The sequence below is a fragment of the Anabrus simplex genome, chromosome 11 (assembly GCF_040414725.1).
Source record: "Anabrus simplex isolate iqAnaSimp1 chromosome 11, ASM4041472v1, whole genome shotgun sequence".
Classification (NCBI taxonomy): Eukaryota; Metazoa; Arthropoda; class Insecta; order Orthoptera; family Tettigoniidae; genus Anabrus; species Anabrus simplex.
The window spans coordinates 73,958,315-73,982,003 of NC_090275.1; the positions used below are offsets into that span (position 1 = coordinate 73,958,315).

Sequence of the window (23,689 nt, forward strand, 5' to 3'; positions counted from 1 at the left end):
GTGCGTCAGTATAGGCAGGACAGCACCCATAATGTTATGTATAAAACCAATAGGAATATCATCTACACCTGTGGCCTTTGATTTAATAGAGTACAAAGTCTTTTTAACCTGATTTTCTGTGACACTGTGAAATGTGAATGGTGGATTGGCTGGAGGGGAGAGCGGTGAGTCGGAGCAGTTAACTGGGGTAGGTTGAATATTTATTCTACTAATGTAATCGTTCAGTTCAAGTGGAATGTCAGGAGTTCTCTGTCTCTGTTGATGTTTTCCTATTCCCAGAGCTGTAGGTTGGTCCCATGCACAATTAGAATTTATGTTGTTAGCTAAATTCCGGAAATATGCACATTTTTTTATTTCTGATTAATTGCTTTGTGCGATTTCTTAAGATGCAGTAAGATTCAAAGTCTTTGTCATCGAAGGGTTTGTTTATAATGTTGAAATAATAAGTCACGGTGGGCCATCATTCTCTTGGATTCATCATCTAACCGTGGACAAAGAAGGGTGAGAAACTTTTATTAGACTTTTGGGGGCATGTCTGTCATGTAAGTTCTTTACCATCATATTAAACAAGTTAACTTCAGCGTCAGTATCATTTAGACTCCGTATATCATCCCACGGTAATTAATAAGCTTCATATTTCAAGTAATCCAAGTTTAAGTCCTTCGTATTTCTGACAGTTATGTACTTGGGTTTGCATTTAGGCACTTTGAGGGTATACGATAAATATATAAGGTCGTGGGTCGAAATGGATGGTACAGGGATTTGCCCTGGGTGATGTTGAAAGTCCTATTAATAATTGTGAATAATCGAGAGAACCTGCATATACAGCACTGTAGGAACGAGCAAATTGATGGCAAAGATTTTGGGCTTACTGTAGTGTTTTATCATGAGAGTGTGTTTGGTTATATTACATTGAAAGTTGAAGACTTCTCTGTGTACAGGGGTAGAAAGTCGTATGCCTTTTACATAAATTTTTCATACTCTGTTTTCCTTGTTACTTCTCACATTTGTTGTGCAAAGAACTTGTAATATTACGTACCTGAAGCTTTTGTTCATTCAAAAATGATAATGCTAGTGTAGTGTAGGTTGTTAGAACAATATTGTGAGATTTACAAAAAATGTCAGTTTAACAGGTCTTTCTCTAATATTGAAAATATTTCCGTTCTATTGAAAACATTAAATTTTGAGTTTTTTTTTAATTTTTATTCAGACCATCACATTTTCATCTTACTATTTTGCTGCTTGTCCACTTCTTACTCGACTGATTTTCTTTAATTTCTAGGTGGAATATAGCACCTCGACTAAATTTCTCCAACTTGTTCTACCACCAAGGCTTTCACCTCTCTCTGTATTTTGTTGACTCCAGCTGTCTCCCTGTCTGTGCTTCTCTTCCAGGTGATCCTCGGTCTGCTTTGTCTGTGACTACCTTGCGAGTTCCAGCTCAATGCCTACCTTGTGATACTTTCTTGTGGTGGTGTTCCAATCCGCCTCCAATTTCTTTTTCTTTTATCTGTTGCTGTACAGGACTTTGACTTGTGGCCTCTCAAAGATCTTTGTTTGAGATGGTCTTTGGCCACCATATTCTCATAATGAATACCTAAATTACCTTGTGGTAATGTCTTCGGTCACTTTCCTGATTTCGCTTCCATGCAGTAAAACAGATTTAACATTCGAGTTAAATATTCTTAGCTTAATTTTTAAGCGAACGTTAAGGGATCTCATATTGGTCGTAACTGTGTAAAAGCTCCTTCGGCCTTTACGTGGAACCTCGATTCTCCGTTTTTGGAGGGGCCACACGGGGGGGTGGAGGGGAGCATACAATCTCGGAACAAATTAAAACACTAAACAATTCGGCTAAACATCACAGTGATGAAATATGTATAATTATAATCCTAACTACAGCCCTGATGGGCCTTGTCCTAACAAGTGACTGCTGCTCGGCCTGAAAGCCTGCAGATTACGAGGTGATGCACGGTCGGTGTGACAGATATTCTCGGCTATTATTTCTAGCTCTCTAGAAGGGGGTCATGATCTTGCCATTAGATAGCTCCTCAATTGTAATCATGTAGGCTGAGTCAACCTAGAACCAGCCCTCATAACCAGGTAAAAATGCCCGACGTGGCTGGGAATTGAACCTGGGGCCTCCAGGTGAGAGGCAAGCAAGCTTGACTGCAGGGCCAGCTTCATATATTAATTACACGAGTTAAAAATCCTTCACATTCAATTTTACCAGGAAAACTTAGTCTGTTTCCCATGAAAATTTATTTCAGGCCAGCAGCTTGATCAGCCATGCTCATGAAATAAATCTAATAAATAACGCCAAGCCAAATAACAATCAATCACAAGTAGTTTTTAATCTATAATAATAAAAGAGGAAGTGTCTGTCTGTGTGTGATGTCCAGAAAAATCTACGGCATGCAGAGATCTCGAAGCCGGAATTTTCATTTTCGCTTTCGTTAACGAGTTATGAACGAAAAACCATCGGAAAACGTGTATTGGGGTATGACAATCCAACGTGCTGTCACCAAGATTATATGCATAGAGTCGTCGCTAGGCAACGTACATAACGTTGGTGGAAAACGCAATTCAAGGAGCCATTTTACATCCATGGCGTAGGAAGCCGTTTTTGGTCTTATGTGGTGTGAGGGCATATGACCCTGTCGGATAGGGACGTGAAGTCTTGAGCTATATACATTAAGGAGTGAGGGTAATTGTTTCCACCTATTCAATACTACAACAGTGTGACGTCATTAATAAATCACGTATTTATTACATTTCAACATTGGGACCAGTTTCGGCATTTGTGTTTGCCATCATCAGCCAAAGGAAAATAAGGCTTTATACGAATCAGTATTAACATAATTTAAAAATATATGTACATACAAATTGAACCATAATCTTAAATTATTTTATAATTTGGTGTACACCATAAAACTTTTTATTGAAATTTCTAGTATATTTCTTATGCGATATATTATAATTTGTTAACTCTGTACAATCCTTTGGATATGAATAGTTTAAACGCGGTCAAGTCCTTATAGTTGTTACAAAACGCTGGTTGTAGTATTGAATAGGTGGAAACAATTACCCTCACTCCTTAATGTAAATCTGGATTCAATACGGACTAAAAATGTTTTTGACTTTAAAAAGTCTTGAGCTATTCGAAAGTATTGGTCTATGTGCCGATGTTGGGTTTCATCCTTTTCATTCTTAGAATCATATATCATGACATTCATTTCATCTCATTAACTCATCTGATTAGGTTGACGTCATGAAAGATATCAGGTCGTAAAAACATCCTACGAAGATTCATTTCACTTCATACCCAAACTGCGTAGAGAAAGGGGACAAGGGTTGGACATCTATATATTTAGAGGAAATATATAGGACACAAGATAGGCGATAAGAATAAACTAGGAATAATACATATATCTGTCAATGCCATTTTAAGTCCGTGTAATAAGAAGCCATTTTCCTTCGGTCCATGATGTCTGTGTGCGATGCCCAGCCAAATCTACGACAAACAAAGATCTGAAATGTTTGTCATAGGTGGGCACAGGTTTTCACCTAAGACGCATGGCTGAGTCTAAGAGCAATTCTTGCACCAAGACATGAAGCTGTCAATCTCATCAATAAGCAACACTCACAAGAATTATCCGTTATCATGTTTTCTTTCAACTAACTCAATCTCAAGTTTTATTATTTCATTTAGAGAAAGCGTGGGCTATAGTAAAGAAGATTATATTATAAACACGCACAGATCTGAAATTTTTAACATTCGTTGCCACAGCATTTCACCACTTACGCATGCCTATGTCAAAGAGCAGTTCTTTCTCCAAGAAGTGAAGCTGTCAACGTCATCAACAAGCAACTTTTACAAGAATTACCTGATGTTCTACAAAGTTACAAGTCTATCGACTACACAGCAGAGCTTTTGAAAAACTTGGAGTCACCTGGAGTACCCTCGAACATCTTAGAGCGGACGATAGTGGCACCGATTATCCTTAAGAATAAGAATCCTGCCCTCTGCAAGGAACATGACTCTGAAACTGATGACTAATATTATTAAATCCATTCTCATGATTGGACATGCCGCGAGCAAAGTAATATTCATTCCTCAGATTTGAATAAATTCTTTGGATATACAGTTTAAGTTCAGGTGTCTGCAGTTCACCATTTGTTTGTTTCGCTATGAACATCAACAAGGCACAAGAACAATCTTAAAGTTGTATGACTCCATCTTCGAAAAGGTTGCTTCTCCCATTCTCAACTGTACGTGGTTTGTTCAAGAGTTGGAAACGTTAACACACTATATATCTCAGCTATATTTGTAAGGGCACTAATATAGTTCAACCCGAAGCTCTATCAGGAAAAAATAATTTTTATTATGCAAAACAGTTGAATTAATAAACGCGGGCAAAGCTGCAGGTACATGCTAATTCTCTTATAAAGTATGGCACGTCTGATACAGAAGTGCCCAACATGATGGCGAAATCCCTTCTCTTCTTTGTTGTCTTCCATTGTAATTTGGTCACCAGTATACTGTTTGTAGTAATTTTCTGGAAGCCTTGAAATGCATAAATTAGGCCTACATTGCAGTGGCATATGCTGGGATTAAGGCGTGGGCTACCACTAGACTTAGGTTACCCCTTTTCGATAGTTGGTTTAGTGAACGTCAACCCTTAAGTGATTAGAGCTGCAGCCAATAGCCAACGGAGAAGCGTGCTTTGTTGTCAAGGCTGCTTCACAAGCTACTGCCCTGGCCTCTGCCACTGCCAATACTCAACACCTGATCAGTCGAGATGGCAGCCTAAGGTTTAGCAAATTGAAGTCTGGTTGTGTGGCTAAATGGATAGAATGCTTGCCTTTGGTCTGATGGCACCGGTTCAATTTTCAGAATCAACCCCCTCATACTGTTAATTCCCCTGGCTTGGGGACTGGGTGTTTACAACATCTTCGCCATTCATTTTATCCTCATTAGGTCACCACCAAGCCTATACAGATGCCATACACCATTATTATTATTATTATTATTATTATTATTATTATTATTATTATTATTATTATTTGGGAGTGGTGACCCCATCGTACTAATAGCCTAAATCTGCTTCATTCATTCCATCCCTGACCCGGTCAGTGACTGGAAAACAGGTTTTCATTTTCATTATTATTATTATTATTATTATTATTATTATTATTGTTGTTGTTGTTGTTGTCATCATTAAATAAAACTGTTGAATTTGACTGCGGTCGTACCCATCGTTCACTGGTTAATTAGCTTCCTCGGAAGATCAGTGGTGGTGTCCGACCCATGATCACGGGTTCGATTTCAGCCAACAAAAGAGAACACTAAACCTAACTAAACCACAAAGATTGCATTTCATTTTTGCAGATCTGCCTATCAGAATAAAACTATATTACTCCTATTAACAACAGCCCTTCGGTGTCTTCTTACAAGGACGTAGAAGTAAATGGGAGTGAAATACCAGCACTTTGTTATCTATATAATTAAGTCACAAGGATAAGGTGACGAAGTATATACAATTAGTAATGCATGGTTGATAGCTAACAGTGGCGATCTGACGGACCGAAGCGTAGCATACTTATTCCCCCTGGTCCCCGTGCCTATCGGGCGTACAGCAGCAAGCTGCGTGAGGTGAGTCGAGGGGAGAGAGATGAGAGTCCAGGCTGCAATATCAGCCTCTGAAGCCTTATCAGAAAAACGTGCAAAGTTATTTCTCATTGCTTTCAAGGTTTGTAAATAAAACAATGTCATATGCTTACATTATAACGTGTTTTAGATTTCCATAGTTCGCATTTGAGGTTTGGGCTTCACTGATAGCCTTGGTAGTCCTCAGTATACGCCACTAGCTACATTCACTTAGAAAGGTTATGTTGAACTCGAGAATATGATTTCGATCCTAAGTATTGATTCTCAAAAGTTCACAAATGCATTATATTCAATTCTGTCAGTCACTAATCACAATCAAATTAGAAAGAGGAAAAAAAAAAGGATCAAACTTCCAGAAAGTTTGGTTTATTGATCTTGAGCTCAGCTGCGTAGCTCACTGAGGCACTCGCTGCACAAGGCAGTACAAGTGGGAAATGATACAAACTTTTTAAACGTTACGCAGCACATATAAAACGGAAGCAGTTTTTAAATCCCAAGACCTTCCATGGCTTTAACATGTAAGCTGCAACATCTGTTCTGGTGTTGAGGACATGATCATATCCCATCATATTAAAATAACAGATTTGTGTTAGGAAGGAGGAATTTTGATTGCTGTCTGAATAGTGCCCTGAGAGAAGTGACAAAAATCTGCTAGGTGATGCAATCAAAAGTAATCAAAAATAAACGTCTAACCGTGGATAAAATGTAGATGATTTACCAGTACAGTATTACCCCGCATTTACGTTCCCGGCTTTTACGTTTTCCCATCTTTTACAACATTTTTTGTTGGTCCCCTGAGATTTCCTATGCTAACTATGTTTTAAAATCCTCAAATTTACGTTTGCGACATTTATGGCCATGACAGGCCATTCGAGAGGAAAAAAATTTGAGGAAAAATGGCATTGCAACTAACCTAAAACTCTTTGAGTAACCAGGGCATGACGACCAAATCCAACAACCGTGGTCTACAATAACTCTATTGAACTTCCGCTTAACCATTGCAGCGCGTTCTTTGATATCGGGTGTCTTCCACAATGTCCTAAACCTTATTTTCAAATCCGACAATGAGTTGAATTAACTCTCTAAATCTCGTATACACACAAACTTTCCACCATAATCCTATGACTTTTGAATGCAAGTAAACAAACGCCCAATAGAAATCAAAAACCTGTATAATACCGCACATACAGTATCTAGGTAATGGTAACATGCAGAGCCCGACAAAACTGCGAAGGAGGAGGAGAGTGATTCAGTGTTTGTCTTGCCTGAGTTCGTTATTTCACAGTTATTGTTTTACACTTGTGTTTGTTGTTGGAGTTGTTAAAAGTTATTGTCACTGATTCGTCACATTTATTTTTGTTATTTGTTACGTTTTTTGTTCTTGTTATGTGCATCGAACGGTCAAAGTGAATTCCCGCAAATACCAGAAGAAAAATAAAAAAAATTGTAAAAAGTTGGTTTGAAACTTCAAGAGCCACAGGCATTCCAATTGATGGTGTGCTCTTAAAGGAAAAGGTGCTTAAAGTGGCAAACATTCTTGGCATTGAAAATTTCAGCGCGTCCAATGGCTGGATCAACCGATTTAGGAAAAGGTATAACCTAACCTATAAAACTATGGGGAATCTAATGCACTTAGTCATGAAACTGTGGAAGAATGGATCAATAGAAGATTGCAGGGGCTGACCAAGGATTACGAACCCAGGAACATTTTTAACCTAGATGAAATTGGACTGTTTTTCAGCATGTTGCCCAGCAAGACTTTTGCATTCAAAGGAGATAAATGATGCCATGGTGGGAAACACAGCAAGATGAGGCTCACAGTGATGTTGGGAGCCAATGCTGATGGCTCTGAGAAGCTCCCCACTATGTGATAGGGAAATCTTAGAAGCCTCGTTGCTTCAAGAATGTGCGATCATTACCTACTGCCTACGATGCCAACTATAAAGCTTGAATGACCTCAGATCTTTTCCAACAGTTAATTGCTCTGGATTCAAAAATGAGTGCACAAAATAGGAAAATCCTTCTTTTCATTGACCGTTGTCCTGCACATTTCGTGGATGTTAATTTGAGGAATGTGCAGTTAGAATTTCTGGCTGCTAACTGCACAAGCAAGCTACAACGTACGGATTTAGGGGTTATTCACTCCTTTAAGTCACTTTATAGGAAGAACCTGATGCAGTGAATTTTATTCCTTATGGATGCTGGAAAGGATCCATCATCATGTAAAGTTTCAATCCTGGATTCGCTTCACTTCAATGAGGAGTGTTGGAAAAGGTATTCCAAATTAAAATGTAAATACTGCAGGATTGTTTATTTAAATGATAAATCTTAAATTATTGTCAGCACAATTGCATCAATTACATCAGAGTTGAGATGTTCATCTTGACTATCACATATAGTGCGTGAGCCGTGTCCGGATTAGCATGTGAGCACTTGATTCCGCATGGCACTCTACAGCAACAGAGCAGTAAGTCCTGGTGTTACATGATGATGAACGAGCAGCAGAACACAAGAAGTTCAAAATACTGTACTCTTATGTCTTGTTCGTGATAACACTAAAATAGTTCAATTTTGCAGTTAATGTTTACCTGCCTGATAGTACTGTTAATGCTCTGAGGGAGAAAAACAGAAATTTAACCATTTTAATTTTTTACGTTGCATTTCCCGCCCAGCTGGCGAAAAATTCTACCTGTTGTAGAAAGTAAACAATCTAATGGATCTGTACTCAAAGCTAAAAGCCGTGCTTGGCAGAAAATTTGTAATGAATTCAATGTACATACAGAGACTAGTCAACGTACAGTCGAGTATCTGAAACAACTGTATGAAAATCATCTCTTCAGTTTGTAACTCTTTCTGGAAAAGACCTATCATATTCTGAATATTCAGGATACAGAAGTTCTGCATCTAAAGCACCTGCCATATTTTGAGCTAACAGAGAACTGAACTGCTTGAACATGCGCAGTTCAGTTAACTGAGAGTTTAACAGATTAACCAATGTTGATTAAATGCTAATTTGGTTAAGTTTACTGTTAAAGTATTTTAACAGGCAGTTAACATTTAACTAAGGTTGAATAAACCAAGCGTGTGTTATCTATTGTTCTTTCTTCCCACACTGATTCGTCAGTGTTTTTGTAGTTACTTGTTCCTTTCAATGTTCCTGCCTGTCTACATATGACTTGCTATGCTTTTGATTGATCTTTTCCATTAATTTCTGCTTTGAAATGAAGTTGAAGCCTATCCTTTCAATGCATTGGTCTTATGCATGATCAAATTATTTGAATGTTTTTCAGCGCAAGGAGGTGTGTATGGAAGGCTGCCTGTTGCTGTTGCTGGACGTGGCAGAGCACGCCCTCAAGGGAAACTCCCAGAATGTACTGTTCCTAGTGTTGGAAGAGGTATTTATTATCTTAAGCAAGTGCACTTTACAGTTGTAGAAACTTTCAGATCAGCATATATGTAGAAGTTAGTTTACATATTAATACTACTCGGCTTACGAGTAGTTGGAATCACCGATAATCATTACACATATAAATAGGGCTTGGTAAGATGATGTCTGTTTAAATTGTCAGTTTCCCTTTTTCAGCTCCTGACAGGTGGATATGTTAATGATAACCTTCAATCTCCCTCTGTCTGCTGCTTCTGAGCTGTGTTCTAGTCCAGACTCTATGCTGCTCTTGATAGACTTAAACTATCTTAGTCTCGGTCTGCCTCTGCTTCTCCGTATTTCAGTCATAGCCTCCACAATCAGTTTCAGTATCCTTTCCTCTTCCATCCTCTTTTCACATGTCCAAACCATCTAATTTTCTCTCCATTGTCAGAAAGCTTTTCTAGTCTGATTTCCTTCAGACATCCTTATTTCTTACTCTTGCCCAGATGGTGTAGTGCAGTTCAGCTGTGATATGAGAGAGGTAACGGATGAGTCTTTATAAAGCTTGATGAATGTTCACCTAAGTTGACTGATGCTGACTTTGTAGTCAAGCTGATTGTTTGCAGATTCAGACCACAAAGCGATCATTTGGCTTCATGCACCTGCACAATGCAGTCACAAGGGTTGCAGAGTAACCAAGTGTGCTTCCGCTACGTGATTCTTTCCTTTCCTGCGTCAGCTTGCCCACTTATTCTCATTCATGGATTGCATGTGGTGTCAAGTTCTAGTCATCTGTTACTGCTTTACAATTTATCTCAGTTATTGTGCTAGTTTTGAAGTTGTAGTGGGCAGGGAATATGCCTTCGTAAGAAGGCGTCATTACTGGACCATCAATGTATATTAAACTAGCTGATGTACCCGTACTGTGCTACGGAAATCTACACTGTATACAGAATTTTGGGTTAAGTAGTTTACAAGTTGTAAGATTGTATTAAATTATATAACTCTTAACATTACCCCAGGAAACGCGATGGGGTAGTCATCATACGTCTTTTATCGTGTGCAGGCTGTTCAGGAATTTTCAATGTAATGCAGGGCTCACTTGTCTGTAAGTCACATTGGAGTTGGGCAGTTTTTATTATAATGGCAGACATTCACTCTCACCTGCCTTTTTTACATCCTCAGAAATACTGTCTTTGTGGTTTTACCAACTGAAGTCAACATAGGTCATTACAATGACGTTAATAGGAATGTTGTGATTAAAAGCAATGCTATCATATGAAATAATCAAATGAAAAACAGCACATTAGCTGGAATAGTATAATGGACCAGTGTGTTACATACCAGTAATATCAGAAAATTTAAACCGGAGGAATGGCATGCTAAAGAAAAGTTATTTAACTCCCCAGCTACTTCCCGCCAATATTCGGGCAAGCTGTTATACTCGGTACACAGCAGTAATCCCATCTGTTGGAAATGAGTAGCAGCAGAAGACACAAAGCACATCACATCACAACAAACAAGGGTCACTGTAATGTTAGTGTTGATCAATTCTATGAGCTTTGTATATTGTGGTTTTATATTTAGGTTTCTTAAGACTGTGTGTGTGTGTGTGTGTGTGTGTGTGTGTGTGTGTGTGTGTGTGTGTGTGTGTGTGTGTGGACCGGGCGAGTTGGCCGTGTGCGTAGAGGCGCGCGGCTGTGAGCTTGCATCCGGGAGATAGTAGGTTCAAATCCCACTATCGGCAGCCCTGAAAATGGTTTTCCGTGGTTTCTCATTTTCACACCAGGCAAATGCTGGGGCTGTACCTTAATTAAGGCCACGGCCGCCCATCGTCGCCATAAGACCTATCTGTGTCGGTGCGACGTAAAGCCCCTAGAGGAAAAAAAAAAAAAGACTCTGTGATATTAGACATCTAATGTAAAGTGAGTCCTCCTGTCTTTCATGACTCCCTTTTGTCTTATCATTGAAGTGATCATTCCTTTACATTTTTATAATCATCTTCACAATTTTCACTGACCAATGCGTTTTTACACATTAAGACAATCGTGACACAATCCATCACCAGTTTACACGCTTGAACAATATTTCCATGTCAGCAATGCTCGGCGTTGATATGGACCAAGCTACAAAAGTCTAAATACATCTAAATTCATGAATCCTCTTATTATAGCTGTCCCTGTGTGGGTGGGGGCAGTAGAATAACACTCATGGTATCCCCAGCCTGTAGTAAGAGAAGACGACTAAATGTGGCCCCAGGGGCTCTGAACATGGGAGGATTGGTTGGTGACCGCGGGGCCTGTAGCTGAGTCCCGGCATTGCTTCCACTTGTCAGGCTTCACCTTTATCTATCCTATCCAACCTCCCTTGATCAACTCTTGTCCTTTTTTGACCCTGACAGTATTACATTTGGAGGCCTAGGGAGTATTTCATTTTCACGCCCTTGGCAGTTCTAGTCTTTCTTAGGCTGATACCTTTATTCTTCAAAGTGTCCAGCCCCTTCCATTTTCTCTCATTGCTGTTATATAGAGGATTGTTGCTAGTTGTACTTTCTCTTGAAACAATCACCACCAGCACCAATCTTATCATCATTGGTACGGTAAAATTGAATAAAACATAAATTATTGGAAATTGTGTTCTCTATAATTTTTGTTATGTAGTACTTATGAATATATAAACATCCTTGCACAGAAACAGAGGAAGGGATCAGGGATGAAATGAAGTACTTCAACATCTTGTTAAATGGAGATGGGGGCAACACCACCACCAGTGATTGTAGTGTAGATGAAGCTAAAAATGACCAATGCCCATTAACATGGTTTGAGGTAGAAACAGCACTAAAGAGCTTGCAAAATGGGAAGTCCCCAGGCTTTGATGATCTCACCTCAGACATGATAAAGGCAGCTGGAATACCTGGCTTAAATTGGCTGTATAGAGTGTTATCAGTGATTTGGGAAGGAAACAAAATCCCAGAAGGTTGGCGTAAGGGAGTCATCCCACTGTTTGAAAAGGGCAACCGACGAAAATGTGGAAATTACAGAGGCATCACGCTGTTGTCACACGCTGAAGCTGCTGGAAAAGATCCTAGAAATGAGACTTAGGAAGATACTGGAACCTTTGCTTGAGGAAGAACAACACAGGTTCAAGAAATATCGAAGTACTGTGGATCTTATCTTTGCAGTTTAAATGCTGACAGAAAAGTACTGGGAATACGGAAAAAATCTTGTGATTGCATTTGTGGACATTGAAAAGCAAATGATAGTGTTCCTCGAAACAAGATAAGGGAATGTCTGGAGGACCTAAAGGTGCCAAAGTACTTAATTGGCAAAGTCAAGATGCTATACCAGAAATGCTACAGCTGTGTCCAGATAGGCAACGGACGATCAAAATGATTTGAAACAGAGAGGTGTCCAACAAGGAAGTGCCCTATCACTTTTGCTGTTCATAATATTAATGGACAAGGTCATAAAATCTACCAAGAAAATGGACAGTGAACCAAACGCCCTGGTATTTGCTGATGATTTGCTTTTATGAGGAGAGACAGAATCTGAAGTTCAGAAGAAACTTGACGAATGGAACAACACATTCAAAAATTTTGGTCTGAAGATGAGCAATATAAAGACAATGTAAATTACCGTCAACAGGGAATGAACAAGCTCAAACATATTTCTGGAAGGAGTCAAAATCGAATCAGCTTCCCTCTTCAAGTATCTTCGAAGCACAATCTCAAGACACTTTTAGGCAGGAAATACTCAGCAGGACACAGAAAGCATCTAACTTCTACAGTCAAGTCAGAAATCTTCTCTGGGACTGCAAAATACCACAAAAACCTAAAACAATCATTACCACACTTACTTCGTACTAGTCATCACGTACGGTTTAGAGACGTACCCTACTAAACAAAGACTTCAGCAGAATCCAAGCAACTGAAATGAGATTCATTAGAACCCTGAACCAAACTCCCAGAGAAGACAAGATCAGAAATGAAGTGAATAGGAAAGTAGCTGGTATCAAGGTTCCTATTACCATTGTCATAAAGAAACAGACTTCAGTGGTATGGGCACATAATGAGAATGAACAGGGAAAGACCTGTCAGAAAATATTTTGACCTTAATCTCGTAGGAAGAAGACCACAGGGAAGAGCAAGAAAACGCTGGATATAGACTGTAAGGTCAGATGTGGTGGAGGGAGGGGACAGATGGGAGGGTGTACTGGAACAGAAGACGTATGAAGATGGGAGATGGCGAGCACCTGGGAAACTGGAGTTGGGAAATGATGATGATGATGATGATTACTTATCGATAGGACCAATAACATAGGTAACTAAAAATTAAATTTTAGGTGCCTTCCTGTAAACTACCATTTCAACCAGGGTGAATAAAATTATTTATAGCGTAGACTGTAGTTCCTTATTCCCCTACTTTACATACTGATTTTCATTAAATTCTGTTTAACATTTTTTCTCATGACCCTGCGTTGATATGGACTTAGCAACAAAAATCCAAATTCATTAATATCTCTATCACTGCTGGTACAGCAAGACTGTATGACATAAATGATCAGAAATGTAATACTATGTAACTTTAGTTATGTAATATTTATCAATAGGACCGCCAGTAACATAAATATTTGAGAATTAAATTTGATACCTTCCCCTAAACTACCATTTCACTCAGCGTTAATAAAATTATTTATGGCCTAGCTTGTAGCGAATTATTCCCCGACTTTACATACCAATTTTCATTAAATTCTCTTCATCTGTTTTATCGTGCTGCACGTACATACAAGCAGACAGAAATTACGGAAAATTAAAAAATGCATTTCCTTGTTACTGTGGACATGACTGTTACAGAAATATTTTTTTTACATTCTAAGCAATGTACAGACAAAACCCTTTTATTTATATAACATTTTGTATTGGTTATAACGCCCGACATGCCAACTTGCTGTGGGTGGGAACATCCCCGTATCGGCCCACCCGCTTACGCTTCGACCGCGCCAATCACGACCAATACTTAAGTGCTAGACTGGTCCCCTCATGCTTCTATCCATGGTAGCGCTGCATGGGACTGTGGAAATTACCAGACGATTAATCTGGAATCTTCCATCTTGCGAGGTTCGTGGACACATCCAGCATCCGGACTGTTCTGCATGGACCGGCGCAGATATATAAGGGAGGTGTGACTTGCCTGGGTAACAGTTAGTGTGTTTCAGTCGTGAGCGACTGCCAGTGCTGTGAAGTGTGTGAACTGCCATAATTGTCGGTCTAGCATGCTATAGTGCGGACCGACAGTGAAGGAAAGAACGTGTGACGTGGGACCTTGTGTGTGAACTACTGTGTAGTATGAGAACAAGTGAGAAATTAGGGGGGGGGGGGGGGGGAGAGAGGGCGCAAACTGTGTGTGAGTTATGAGCGAAAGTTGTGTGTAGTTTAGTGCTTACCTAATAAATCTTGAAAATAGGATGCTAGCAGTTTCTGTACTCATTTATTTACCCTGCCAACTCGTAACAGTATATATAGAGATGTTGTGGGGGGAAAAGGATGAGTACACAAAAGAAAATACCCAGGCAATGATTCAATCTGGTGTTCGGATCACAGTAACGAAAACAGGTGGGAGTATAACTAGCCCAGGTTAGACCAAATTTGGAGGGGTATGTCTACTGTTTTACATGCTCTTATAAGGATATTAAAAAGTGGCTCAAGCTCAGCATTGCTATCTAGACACCAATGTGAAAGTTGAAAGAGGTGGACACACATGCAACACAAATTACATCTGAAAGGAAGGCCAAAATTTGCGTAAATAGTGGAAATATAAGGCAATTATGATTTCTTTAGAAACTGTAAGTTTAGCTTTAGAAATGTGATTTATTGTTCGGCAATGATTCCATTACACAGGATCATAGGTATCCGAAATTGGCAAACTTGGCCCAAAAAATCCAGCCATAGGTGTTCCATCTGAGCATGTTTTCAGCAAGAGTTGACAATTAATTTCAGCAAGTACCTGAATCATTTCACCATCAAACGTTCACATTTTTTAAAGCAGTTACGAGCGGAATATCACTAAAAGCAAAGAACAGTCCTGAAAGAATGCAAATGTTAAACACCATAGTTTACTTTTAGTTTGATTTTGTTATTTAAATGACATGTATTTTCCACCATGGAATTCAGTTTATTATCAAAGGTTATGTTCTTCATTATTAATCAATCTGCTTTGTTTCACCCAACATAATCACAGTCAGTGAGTAGCTACAAATATATAATACAATCATTATTTCGAAGTACCGCTTTATACAGTTTGTAAATTAGTATAGTTATGTTCCTCCTCTACGAACCATGTGACCTTGCCGCGGTGGGGAGGCTTGCATGTCCCAATGAACCGGATAGCCGAGCCACAGGTGTAACCATATCGGATGGGTATCTGTTGAGAGACCAGACTAAGTAATGGTTCATCGAAAGGGGGGTAGCAGCCTTTTGGAAGTAGCAGGGGCGGCAGTCTAGATGATTGACTGGTATGGCTTTGTAATAATACTCAACATGGCTTAGCTGTGTTGATACTGCTACACGGCTGAAAGCAACGGGAAACTACAGCCGTAACTAACTCCCGAGGACATGCAGCTGTCTTTGTATGAATGATGTACTGATGATGGTTTCCTCCTAGGTAAAATATTCCCGAGGTAAACTAGTCCCCCATTCGGATCTCCAGGTGGGGACTACACGAGAGGGGGCGATCATCAGGAAGATGGATACTGACATTCTGCGAGTTGGAGCATGGAATGTTAGAAGTTTGAACCATTGTGGTAGGTTAGAGAACCTGAAAAGGGAGATGGATAGACTTAAGTTAGATGTAGTTGGTATAAGAGAAGTTGGCAGGGAGAACATGATTTTTGATTAGCCGACTACTAAATTATCAATACAAAATTAAACAGGGGAAATGCAGGAGTTGGTTTAATAATGGATAAGAAAATAGGGCAGCGGGTAAGCTACTATGACCAGCATAGTGAAAGAATTATTGTTGTCAAGATAGACACCAGTTCAGCGGATGATGAGGAAATCGAAAGAATATATGAAGAGATAGAAGATTTAATACAATGTGTTAAAGGTGACGAGAACCTAATTGTGATGAGAGGCTGGAATGCAGTGGTAAGCCAAGGAAAAGAAGGTAATACAGTAGGAGAATTTGGATTGGGACAAAGGAACGAAAGAGGATGTCGGCTGGTTGAATTCTGCACTGATCATAATTTAGTCCTTGCCAATACTTGGTTCAAACACCACAAACGACTGCTGTATACGTGGACGAGACCTGAAGACACTGCAAGGTATCAAATAGACTTCATTATGATTAGGCAGAGATTCAGACACCAGGTATTGGATTGCAAAACTTTCCCAGGAGTGGACATGGACTCTAACCACAACTTGTTGCCATGTGAAGTTGAAGAAAGGAAAGCATGCAAAAAGATGGAATCTAGACAGGTTGAAAGAAAAAAAGTGTCAGGGATTGTTTCAAGGAACATATTGCACAAGGACTAAATGAAAAGGCTGATGGAAACACAATAGAGGAAGGGTGGATAGTCATGACAAATGAAGTCGGTAGGGCTGCTGAAGAAATGTTATGAAGGAAGAGATCAACTAAGAATCAGTGGATAACTCAGGAGAAACTAGACTTGATTGATGAACGACGAAAATACAAGAATTCTAGAAATGGAGAGGACAGAAAAGAATACAGGTGATTAAAGAATGAAGTGGACAGAAAGTGCAAGGTAGCTAAGGAAGAATGGCTGAAGAAGTGCAAGGATGTCGAAGGTTCTATGGTCCTAGGAAAGGTAGATGCTGCATACAGGAAAATTAACCCCTTAATTGGGGAATAGTTTCATAACATCAATCAGCCAGTGGGTAATTATTCAGCGCAATGCGCACTTTTGGAATGGGTACAGTAGCGTGCGGCAGATGTAAATACAAAAAACAAAAACAAACCCATGGCACTACAGCCCTTGAAGGGCCTTGGCCTACCAAGCGACCGCTGCTCAGCCCGAAGGCCTGCAGATTACGAGGTGTCGTATGGTCAGCACAACGAATCATCTCGGCCGATATTCTTGGCTTTCGAGACCAGGACCGCTATCTCACTGTCAAGTAGCTCCTCAATTCTAATCACGTAGGCTGAGTGGACCTCGAACCAGCCCCCAGGTCCAGGAAAAAATCCCTGACCTGGCCGGGAATCGAACCCGAGACCTCCGGGTAAGAGGCAGGCACCCCTACACCATGGGCCGGTGTAGATGTAAATACTCAACAGAAAAATATATTTTACTTGATTTATTTAAATTATGAGTGATATAGTAGAAATTCAATAGCATTATGTTATTACCGTTTTTCTTGTAAACCCGTAAATATATACATATATACACAGTGTGTTCATACAAAAGTGAATTTAAAAAGTGTTCCTGTCATTATTATGATATTTTTCAAGTTTACATATATGCATCAATAGGTTCTACATACTCTCTGGACCATAGGTTATTCAGGAATTGCGCACAGTGTGTTAAATACGGAAGCGAGGGAGAGCACAAAGTGCCATGTCACATTCCTCACAGTAGGCGACAGTTTCCCATCGCCTCTGGTTTGACAGGCACACAACACAACGTTTTCTACATCCGGTCGGCGGATTCTCAGATAATTCAACGTATTTCCTAACCAAGCCATTGTCGCGTCACACGGAATAGTTTACCACCATATACAGACCAATTTACGGAAAGTTAGCAGAACATGGACAATGGAGTTCGCAGAACAACTGTATCGTAGTAACAACAACAACGATGACAACAGCTAGCAAATTTAGTTATTTCAATGTACATATACACAAATTATTTACAAAGAATTTGGCGCGGACCATACGAGGCAACACGAGACAGCTTTTGTACTGCCGCTTAGGCGTGAACTACCCGACTGGCATGAGACTGAATAGAAATGAATAGGACAGCAATAATCACATCTAATATGAATATAATTTGTTTTAAATTACGATAGTAGATGGCAGAAGTGATTAAGAATAGTCAGGCGCCTATAGGAACCTAACCCTACGTAAGAACACATTTAGAAGTACAAGAATGCCTAAAGGCGTCAAACCCAATACTCGTGCGACAGCTGTTGACGCCTTTAGGTGTCAAGCCCAGTTAAGGGGTTAAGGAAACCTTTGGTGAAAGGAAATCTAGGTGTATGAATATTAAGAGCTCAGATGGAACGCCACTTCTAGGGAAAGAAGATAAAGCGGAAAGATTGCAGGAACATATCCAACAGTTGTATCCAGGTAGAGATGTAGATAATTTGGTTCTGGAACAAGAAGAGGCTGTTGATGCTGATGAAATGGAAGACCCAATTTTGAGGTCAGTTTGACAGAGCTGTGAGTGACCTAAATAGGAGCAAGGCACCTGGAATAGATGACATTCCCTTTGAATTACTGACTGCCTTAGGAGAAACCAGCATGGCAATGTTATTCCATTTAGTGTGTAAAATGTAAGACAGGAGAAGACCCATCCGATTTTCAGCATAATGTTGTTATACCTATTTCCAAGAAAGCCGGTGCTGACAGGTGTGAAAACTACCGCACCATTAGTTTAGAATCTCATGCCTGCAAAATTTTAACACTTTATTTACAGAAGAATGGAAAAACAAGTTAAGCTGAGTTGGGAGAAGATCAATTTGGCTTCAGAAGAAATGTAGGAACACGTGAAGCAATCCTGACTTTACGTTCGATCTTAGAGGATCGAATCAAGAAGGACAAGCCCACGTACATGGCATTCATAGATCTAGAAAATGCATTTGATAATGTTGATTGGAATAAGTTTCATAATGATAGATCCGTATTGAACTGTGATTACAATAGAGTAAAATAATATATTATTATTGGTCCACCTTTTCAATACAAAATGAAAATTACATAGTGACTAGTTTCGACCTAGTAATAGGTCATCATCAGCCTGAAGTAAGTCAAAGATCGAAGAAAACATAAACAATGTAAACACAAGTACAGTCTCTTTAAAGGTACATACCAAGTGGGAAGTTGAGTAGAGATATATTAAAAATAATAACTCATCCAAATTGACGAAGCACTGAGCGGAATTTATGTAAAGTTCGGTGCGCCGTATATTATAAAAGACCACTGTGCACTAAATGATGCAATAAAGAAGAATAGTAGGTTGAATGCTGGCTTCTTCTTAGCTGTTGTATAATCAAAGAAGATTACGTCGTGTTTTATAAGGTATTGATAGACGTCAAAAATACATGGATGTTGGAAGGCTCTTCAGTTTTTTTGAACATGGCAATAGTTGCGTGTGGAGGCTTAGGAAACCAGAGAAGCGTTATATTATGTTAAAAAATAGAGATCCTTAAAAAAGTCCCGTGCGTTGTATAAATTGTGGAAATGGAAATCGAAAAAACTTGGTTCTTAAGCGATAATGTTGTTCATTCAGAGATCGATTGAAAATAAAGAATCGTAACATAGTCTTCTCAAGATGTTCATAAACCAGAATTAATAGACGATGCGAAGTATGATGCTAGGAGAAAGCTCTTCTGCTTCTGGAATCTTGAAGGACGATGGATGTTTCACGAGGTGGAGCAACATATATGGAGTTAAATAAAGGTGGAAATAAATTCGCAGTTCAATGCGGACCATAAATTTGATTCTGAATAAAAGACAGTAAGATTTTTTTTTTTTTTTAAATATGTCAAAAGGAAAACTCAAGCGTGATGTGATGAGCTGAAGAGAGAAACGGAGGTAGGAAAGGATCAAAGGAAATTTTGAGGAGGTGAGGGAAGAAAAATGAAGGCAGGAGAAGAATATATATTTTTTTTTTTTTATAGCTGAAGAGAGAAACGGAGGTAGGCAAGGATCAAAGGAAATTATTTTATTGAGGAGGTGAAGGAAGGAAAATAAAGGTCCGAGTTTTTTTTTTTTTTTTTAGCTGAAGAGTGAAACTGAGGTAGGTAAGGATCAACATTTTTTTTGAGGTGAAGGAAGGAAAATAAAGGTCTGAGAATTTTTTTTATTTATTTTTTTAAGGTGGGGCTGAGGGATGTGGGAATATGGAAGAATGATTAAGAAAAGTGCTAAAAATAGAATGAACAATCGGACCTTTAGTATTAGATTTTGATTGTCTGAAAAGTTGAATTAGCAGGTCAAAAAGAATGTTTGATTTTTCGGAAATGTCATTGAGATTGAAATTGGGATTGAAATATTGGTCTAAATTTATAAAGCAATTCTCTGTTATGTTAAGGAGGGGTCCTTTATTCATAATTTTGAGAATTGTCATATCTTGTTTAATGTCAGTAAATTTATAATTACAATCATTCATGTGCTGACCAACTGCAGAAAATTTATTGTGTTTTTGGGCATTGACATGTTCAAGGTATCGTATTTTAAAGTTTCTTCCTGTTTGTCCGATATAAGAAGAATTGCAGCTGTTGCATTTGAACCTATATACACCAGATTTTGAAAAAGGGTCAGTTCTATTAATAGATGATGAGTTGTGTAAGACATTAGCGTTATTATTGTTGGTTTTGAAGGAGATTTTAACATCATGTTTTTTAAAAACGTTAGTGACATGTAAATATCTTTATTGAACGTGAAGGTAGAAAATGAAGAAATTTTTGGTTTTTCTTTTTTCAGAGTGGTTAAAGGACGATGTTTGTATTTATTGATAATACTTTCAATGAAAGAACTATTGTAACCATTGAGTTTTGCGATCATACGGATATTGTTCAATTCTTTTTTAAGATCACATTCTGACATTGGGACCGTATAGGCTCGATGAACCATACTATTATAAGCAGCTCTTTTATGGATTTGTGGATGATAGGAAAAAAAAAAAAAAAATCTTACTGTCTTTTATTCAGAATCAAATTTATGGTCCGCATTGAACTGCGAATTTATTTCCACCTTTATTTAACTCCATATATGTTGCTCCACCTCGTGAAACATCCATCGTCCTTCAAGATTCCAGAAGCAGAAGAGCTTTCTCCTAGCATCATACTTCGCATCGTCTATTAATTCTGGTTTATGAACATCTTGAGAAGACTATGTTACGATTCTTTATTTTCAATCGATCTCTGAATGAACAACATTATCGCTTAAGAACCAAGTTTTTTCGATTTCCATTTCCACAATTTATACAACGCACGGGACTTTTTTAAGGATCTCTATTTTTTAACATAATATAACGCTTCTCTGGTTTCCTAAGCCTCCACACGCAACTATTGCCATGTTCAAAAAAACTGAAGAGCCTTCCAACATCCATGTATTTTGACGTCTATCAATACCTTATAAAACACGACGTAATCTTCTTCGATTATACAACAGCTAAGAAGAAGCCAGCATTCAACCTACTATTCTTCTTTATTGCATCATTTAGTGCACAGTGGTCTTTTATAATATACGGCGCACCGAACTTTACATAAATTCCGCTCAGTGCTTCGTCAATTTGGATGAGTTATTATTTTTAATATATCTCTACTCAACTTCCCACTTGGTATGTACCTTTAAAGAGATTGTACTTGTGTTTACATTGTTTATGTTTTCTTCGATCTTTGACTTACTTCAGGCTGATGATGACCTATTACTAGGTCGAAACTAGTCCCTATGTAATTTTCATTTTGTATTGAAAAGGTGGACCAATAATAATACATTATTTTACTCTATTGTAATGTTGATTGGACCAAGCTATATATGATTCTGAAGATGATAGGGATCAGATACCGAGAACGAAGAATTATCTACAATCTGTATAAAAATCAGTCTGCAGTGATAAGAATCGAGGGCTTTGAAAAGGCAGCAATCCAAAAAAGAGTGAGGCAAGGCTGCAGTTTGTCCCCTCTCTGTTTCAATGTTCACATAGAACAGGCAGTAAAGGAAATCAAAGAGAAATTTGGAAAGGGAATCACAGTCCAAGGAGAGGAAATCAAAACCTTGAGATTTGCCGATGATATTGTTATTTTATCTGAGACTGCGGAAGATCTCGAAGTTGCTGAATGGTATGGATGAAGTCTTGGGTAAGGAGTACAAGATGAAAATAAGTAAGTCCAAAACAAAAGTAATGGAGTGCAGTCGAACGAAGGCAGGTGATGTAGGAAATATTAGATTAGGAAATGAAGTCTTAAAGGAAGTAGATGAATATTGTTACTTGGGTAGTAAAATAACCAACGATGGCAAAAGTAAGGAGGACATAAAATGCAGACTAGCACAAGCAAGGAAGAGCTTTCTTAAGAAAAGAAATTTGCTCACTTCAAACATTAATATCGGAATTAGAAAGATGTTTTTGAAGACTTTCGTGTGGAGCGTGGCATTGTATGGAAGTGAAACATGGACGATAACTAGATCAGAAAGAAAGAGAATAGAAGCTTTTGAAATGTGGTGTTACAGAAGAATGCTGAAGGTGAGATGGATAGATCAAATCACGAATGAAGAGATACTGAATCGAATTGGTGAGAGGAGATCGATTTGGCTAAATTTGACGAGATGAAGAGATAGAATGATAGGACACATCTTAAGACACCCAGGACTTGTTCAGTTGGTTTTTGAAGGAAGTGTAGGTGGTAGGAACGGTAGTGGTAGACCAAGGTATGAATATGATAAGCAGATGCAGGATGCAAATAGTTACGGAGAAATGAAAAGGTTAGCACAGGATAGGGTGGCATGGAGCGCTGCATCAAACCAGTCTATGGACTGATGACTCGAACAACAACAGGAATCCATGTTAACTGTTAATTGGAATTATTTTGCATTATCACACCTCTCTAAAAAATCTTGCCTCTAGTTTCATAACATTGTAAATTTTGTAGTTCATTTTTGATAAACTGAACAATCCTACAAGTTTTATGTAGACTGTACTAGGTATATATTAGCACCAAAAATTTTCAGTTCATCTCTGAAATGTTGGCACATTGACCACCTTCATAGTTGATTTGAGTTGTTTAGGGTGACCAAATTACCTCTGATCGAGTTGGGGTACATCAGTTGAGTTCATAAAGAATACTGGATTATACTTGAAATGTTGATAACTTATACATAAGGTACATAAAACGAATCATGATCCAACCCATAAAAAGAAACTTATATTCAACAGGCCGTGAAAACTTTTTATCTATGATACATTGTGATTTATTTTTCAGGTCGTGGACTAGTCAATTCGCTGGCTTCCATGAAGATTTGAGGAAACTGAAGCTATCTTTATACACTTGAGCAGCCAAAAGGACATGCTCATTTTATGGTCAGAAATGTTTGTGACTATACTTAATTTTCTCCACTTTATTGATGTTTTATTTGAAACATTTATTTAAATGTTGATGTAGTGTTCATTTTTTTATATGAGAACGTATTACTTCTGTTCTCATAGTTCCAATATTAGGCATACCCTTATTTTTGAGGGTCAAAACACCTTCGATATAGATCTCGTAGAACACAACTTTTATCATCCTGCACAATTTATCCTTTATACATTGTCACAAAAGTATAGTTGTGATTTATAATTTTTACGTATAAATTATAAACAAAAGTTTTCTACCTATTCAATACATAGTTTTATTTACACTGCTTGTATTTACATTACATGGGACTATTTTCAACCCTACTCGGGGTCATCATCAGCCATATTTAAACAATACACCA

General features: G+C 38.5%; 1 protein-coding gene across 1 annotated transcript in view; it reads left to right on the forward strand.

The window, feature by feature from the left end:
• Positions 1–23,307, forward strand: part of LOC136883184 (protein maelstrom homolog) — a 201,234-nt gene extending 177,927 nt beyond the window's left edge. Inside the window, exons 11-12 of the mRNA XM_067155367.2 lie at positions 8,962–9,066; positions 23,194–23,307. Of these exons, the coding sequence (XP_067011468.1) occupies positions 8,962–9,066; positions 23,194–23,234 (146 nt within the window). The 3' untranslated portion in view covers positions 23,235–23,307. The remainder of the gene's footprint in view (positions 1–8,961; positions 9,067–23,193) is intronic.
• The last annotated feature ends 382 nt before the right edge of the window (positions 23,308–23,689 follow it).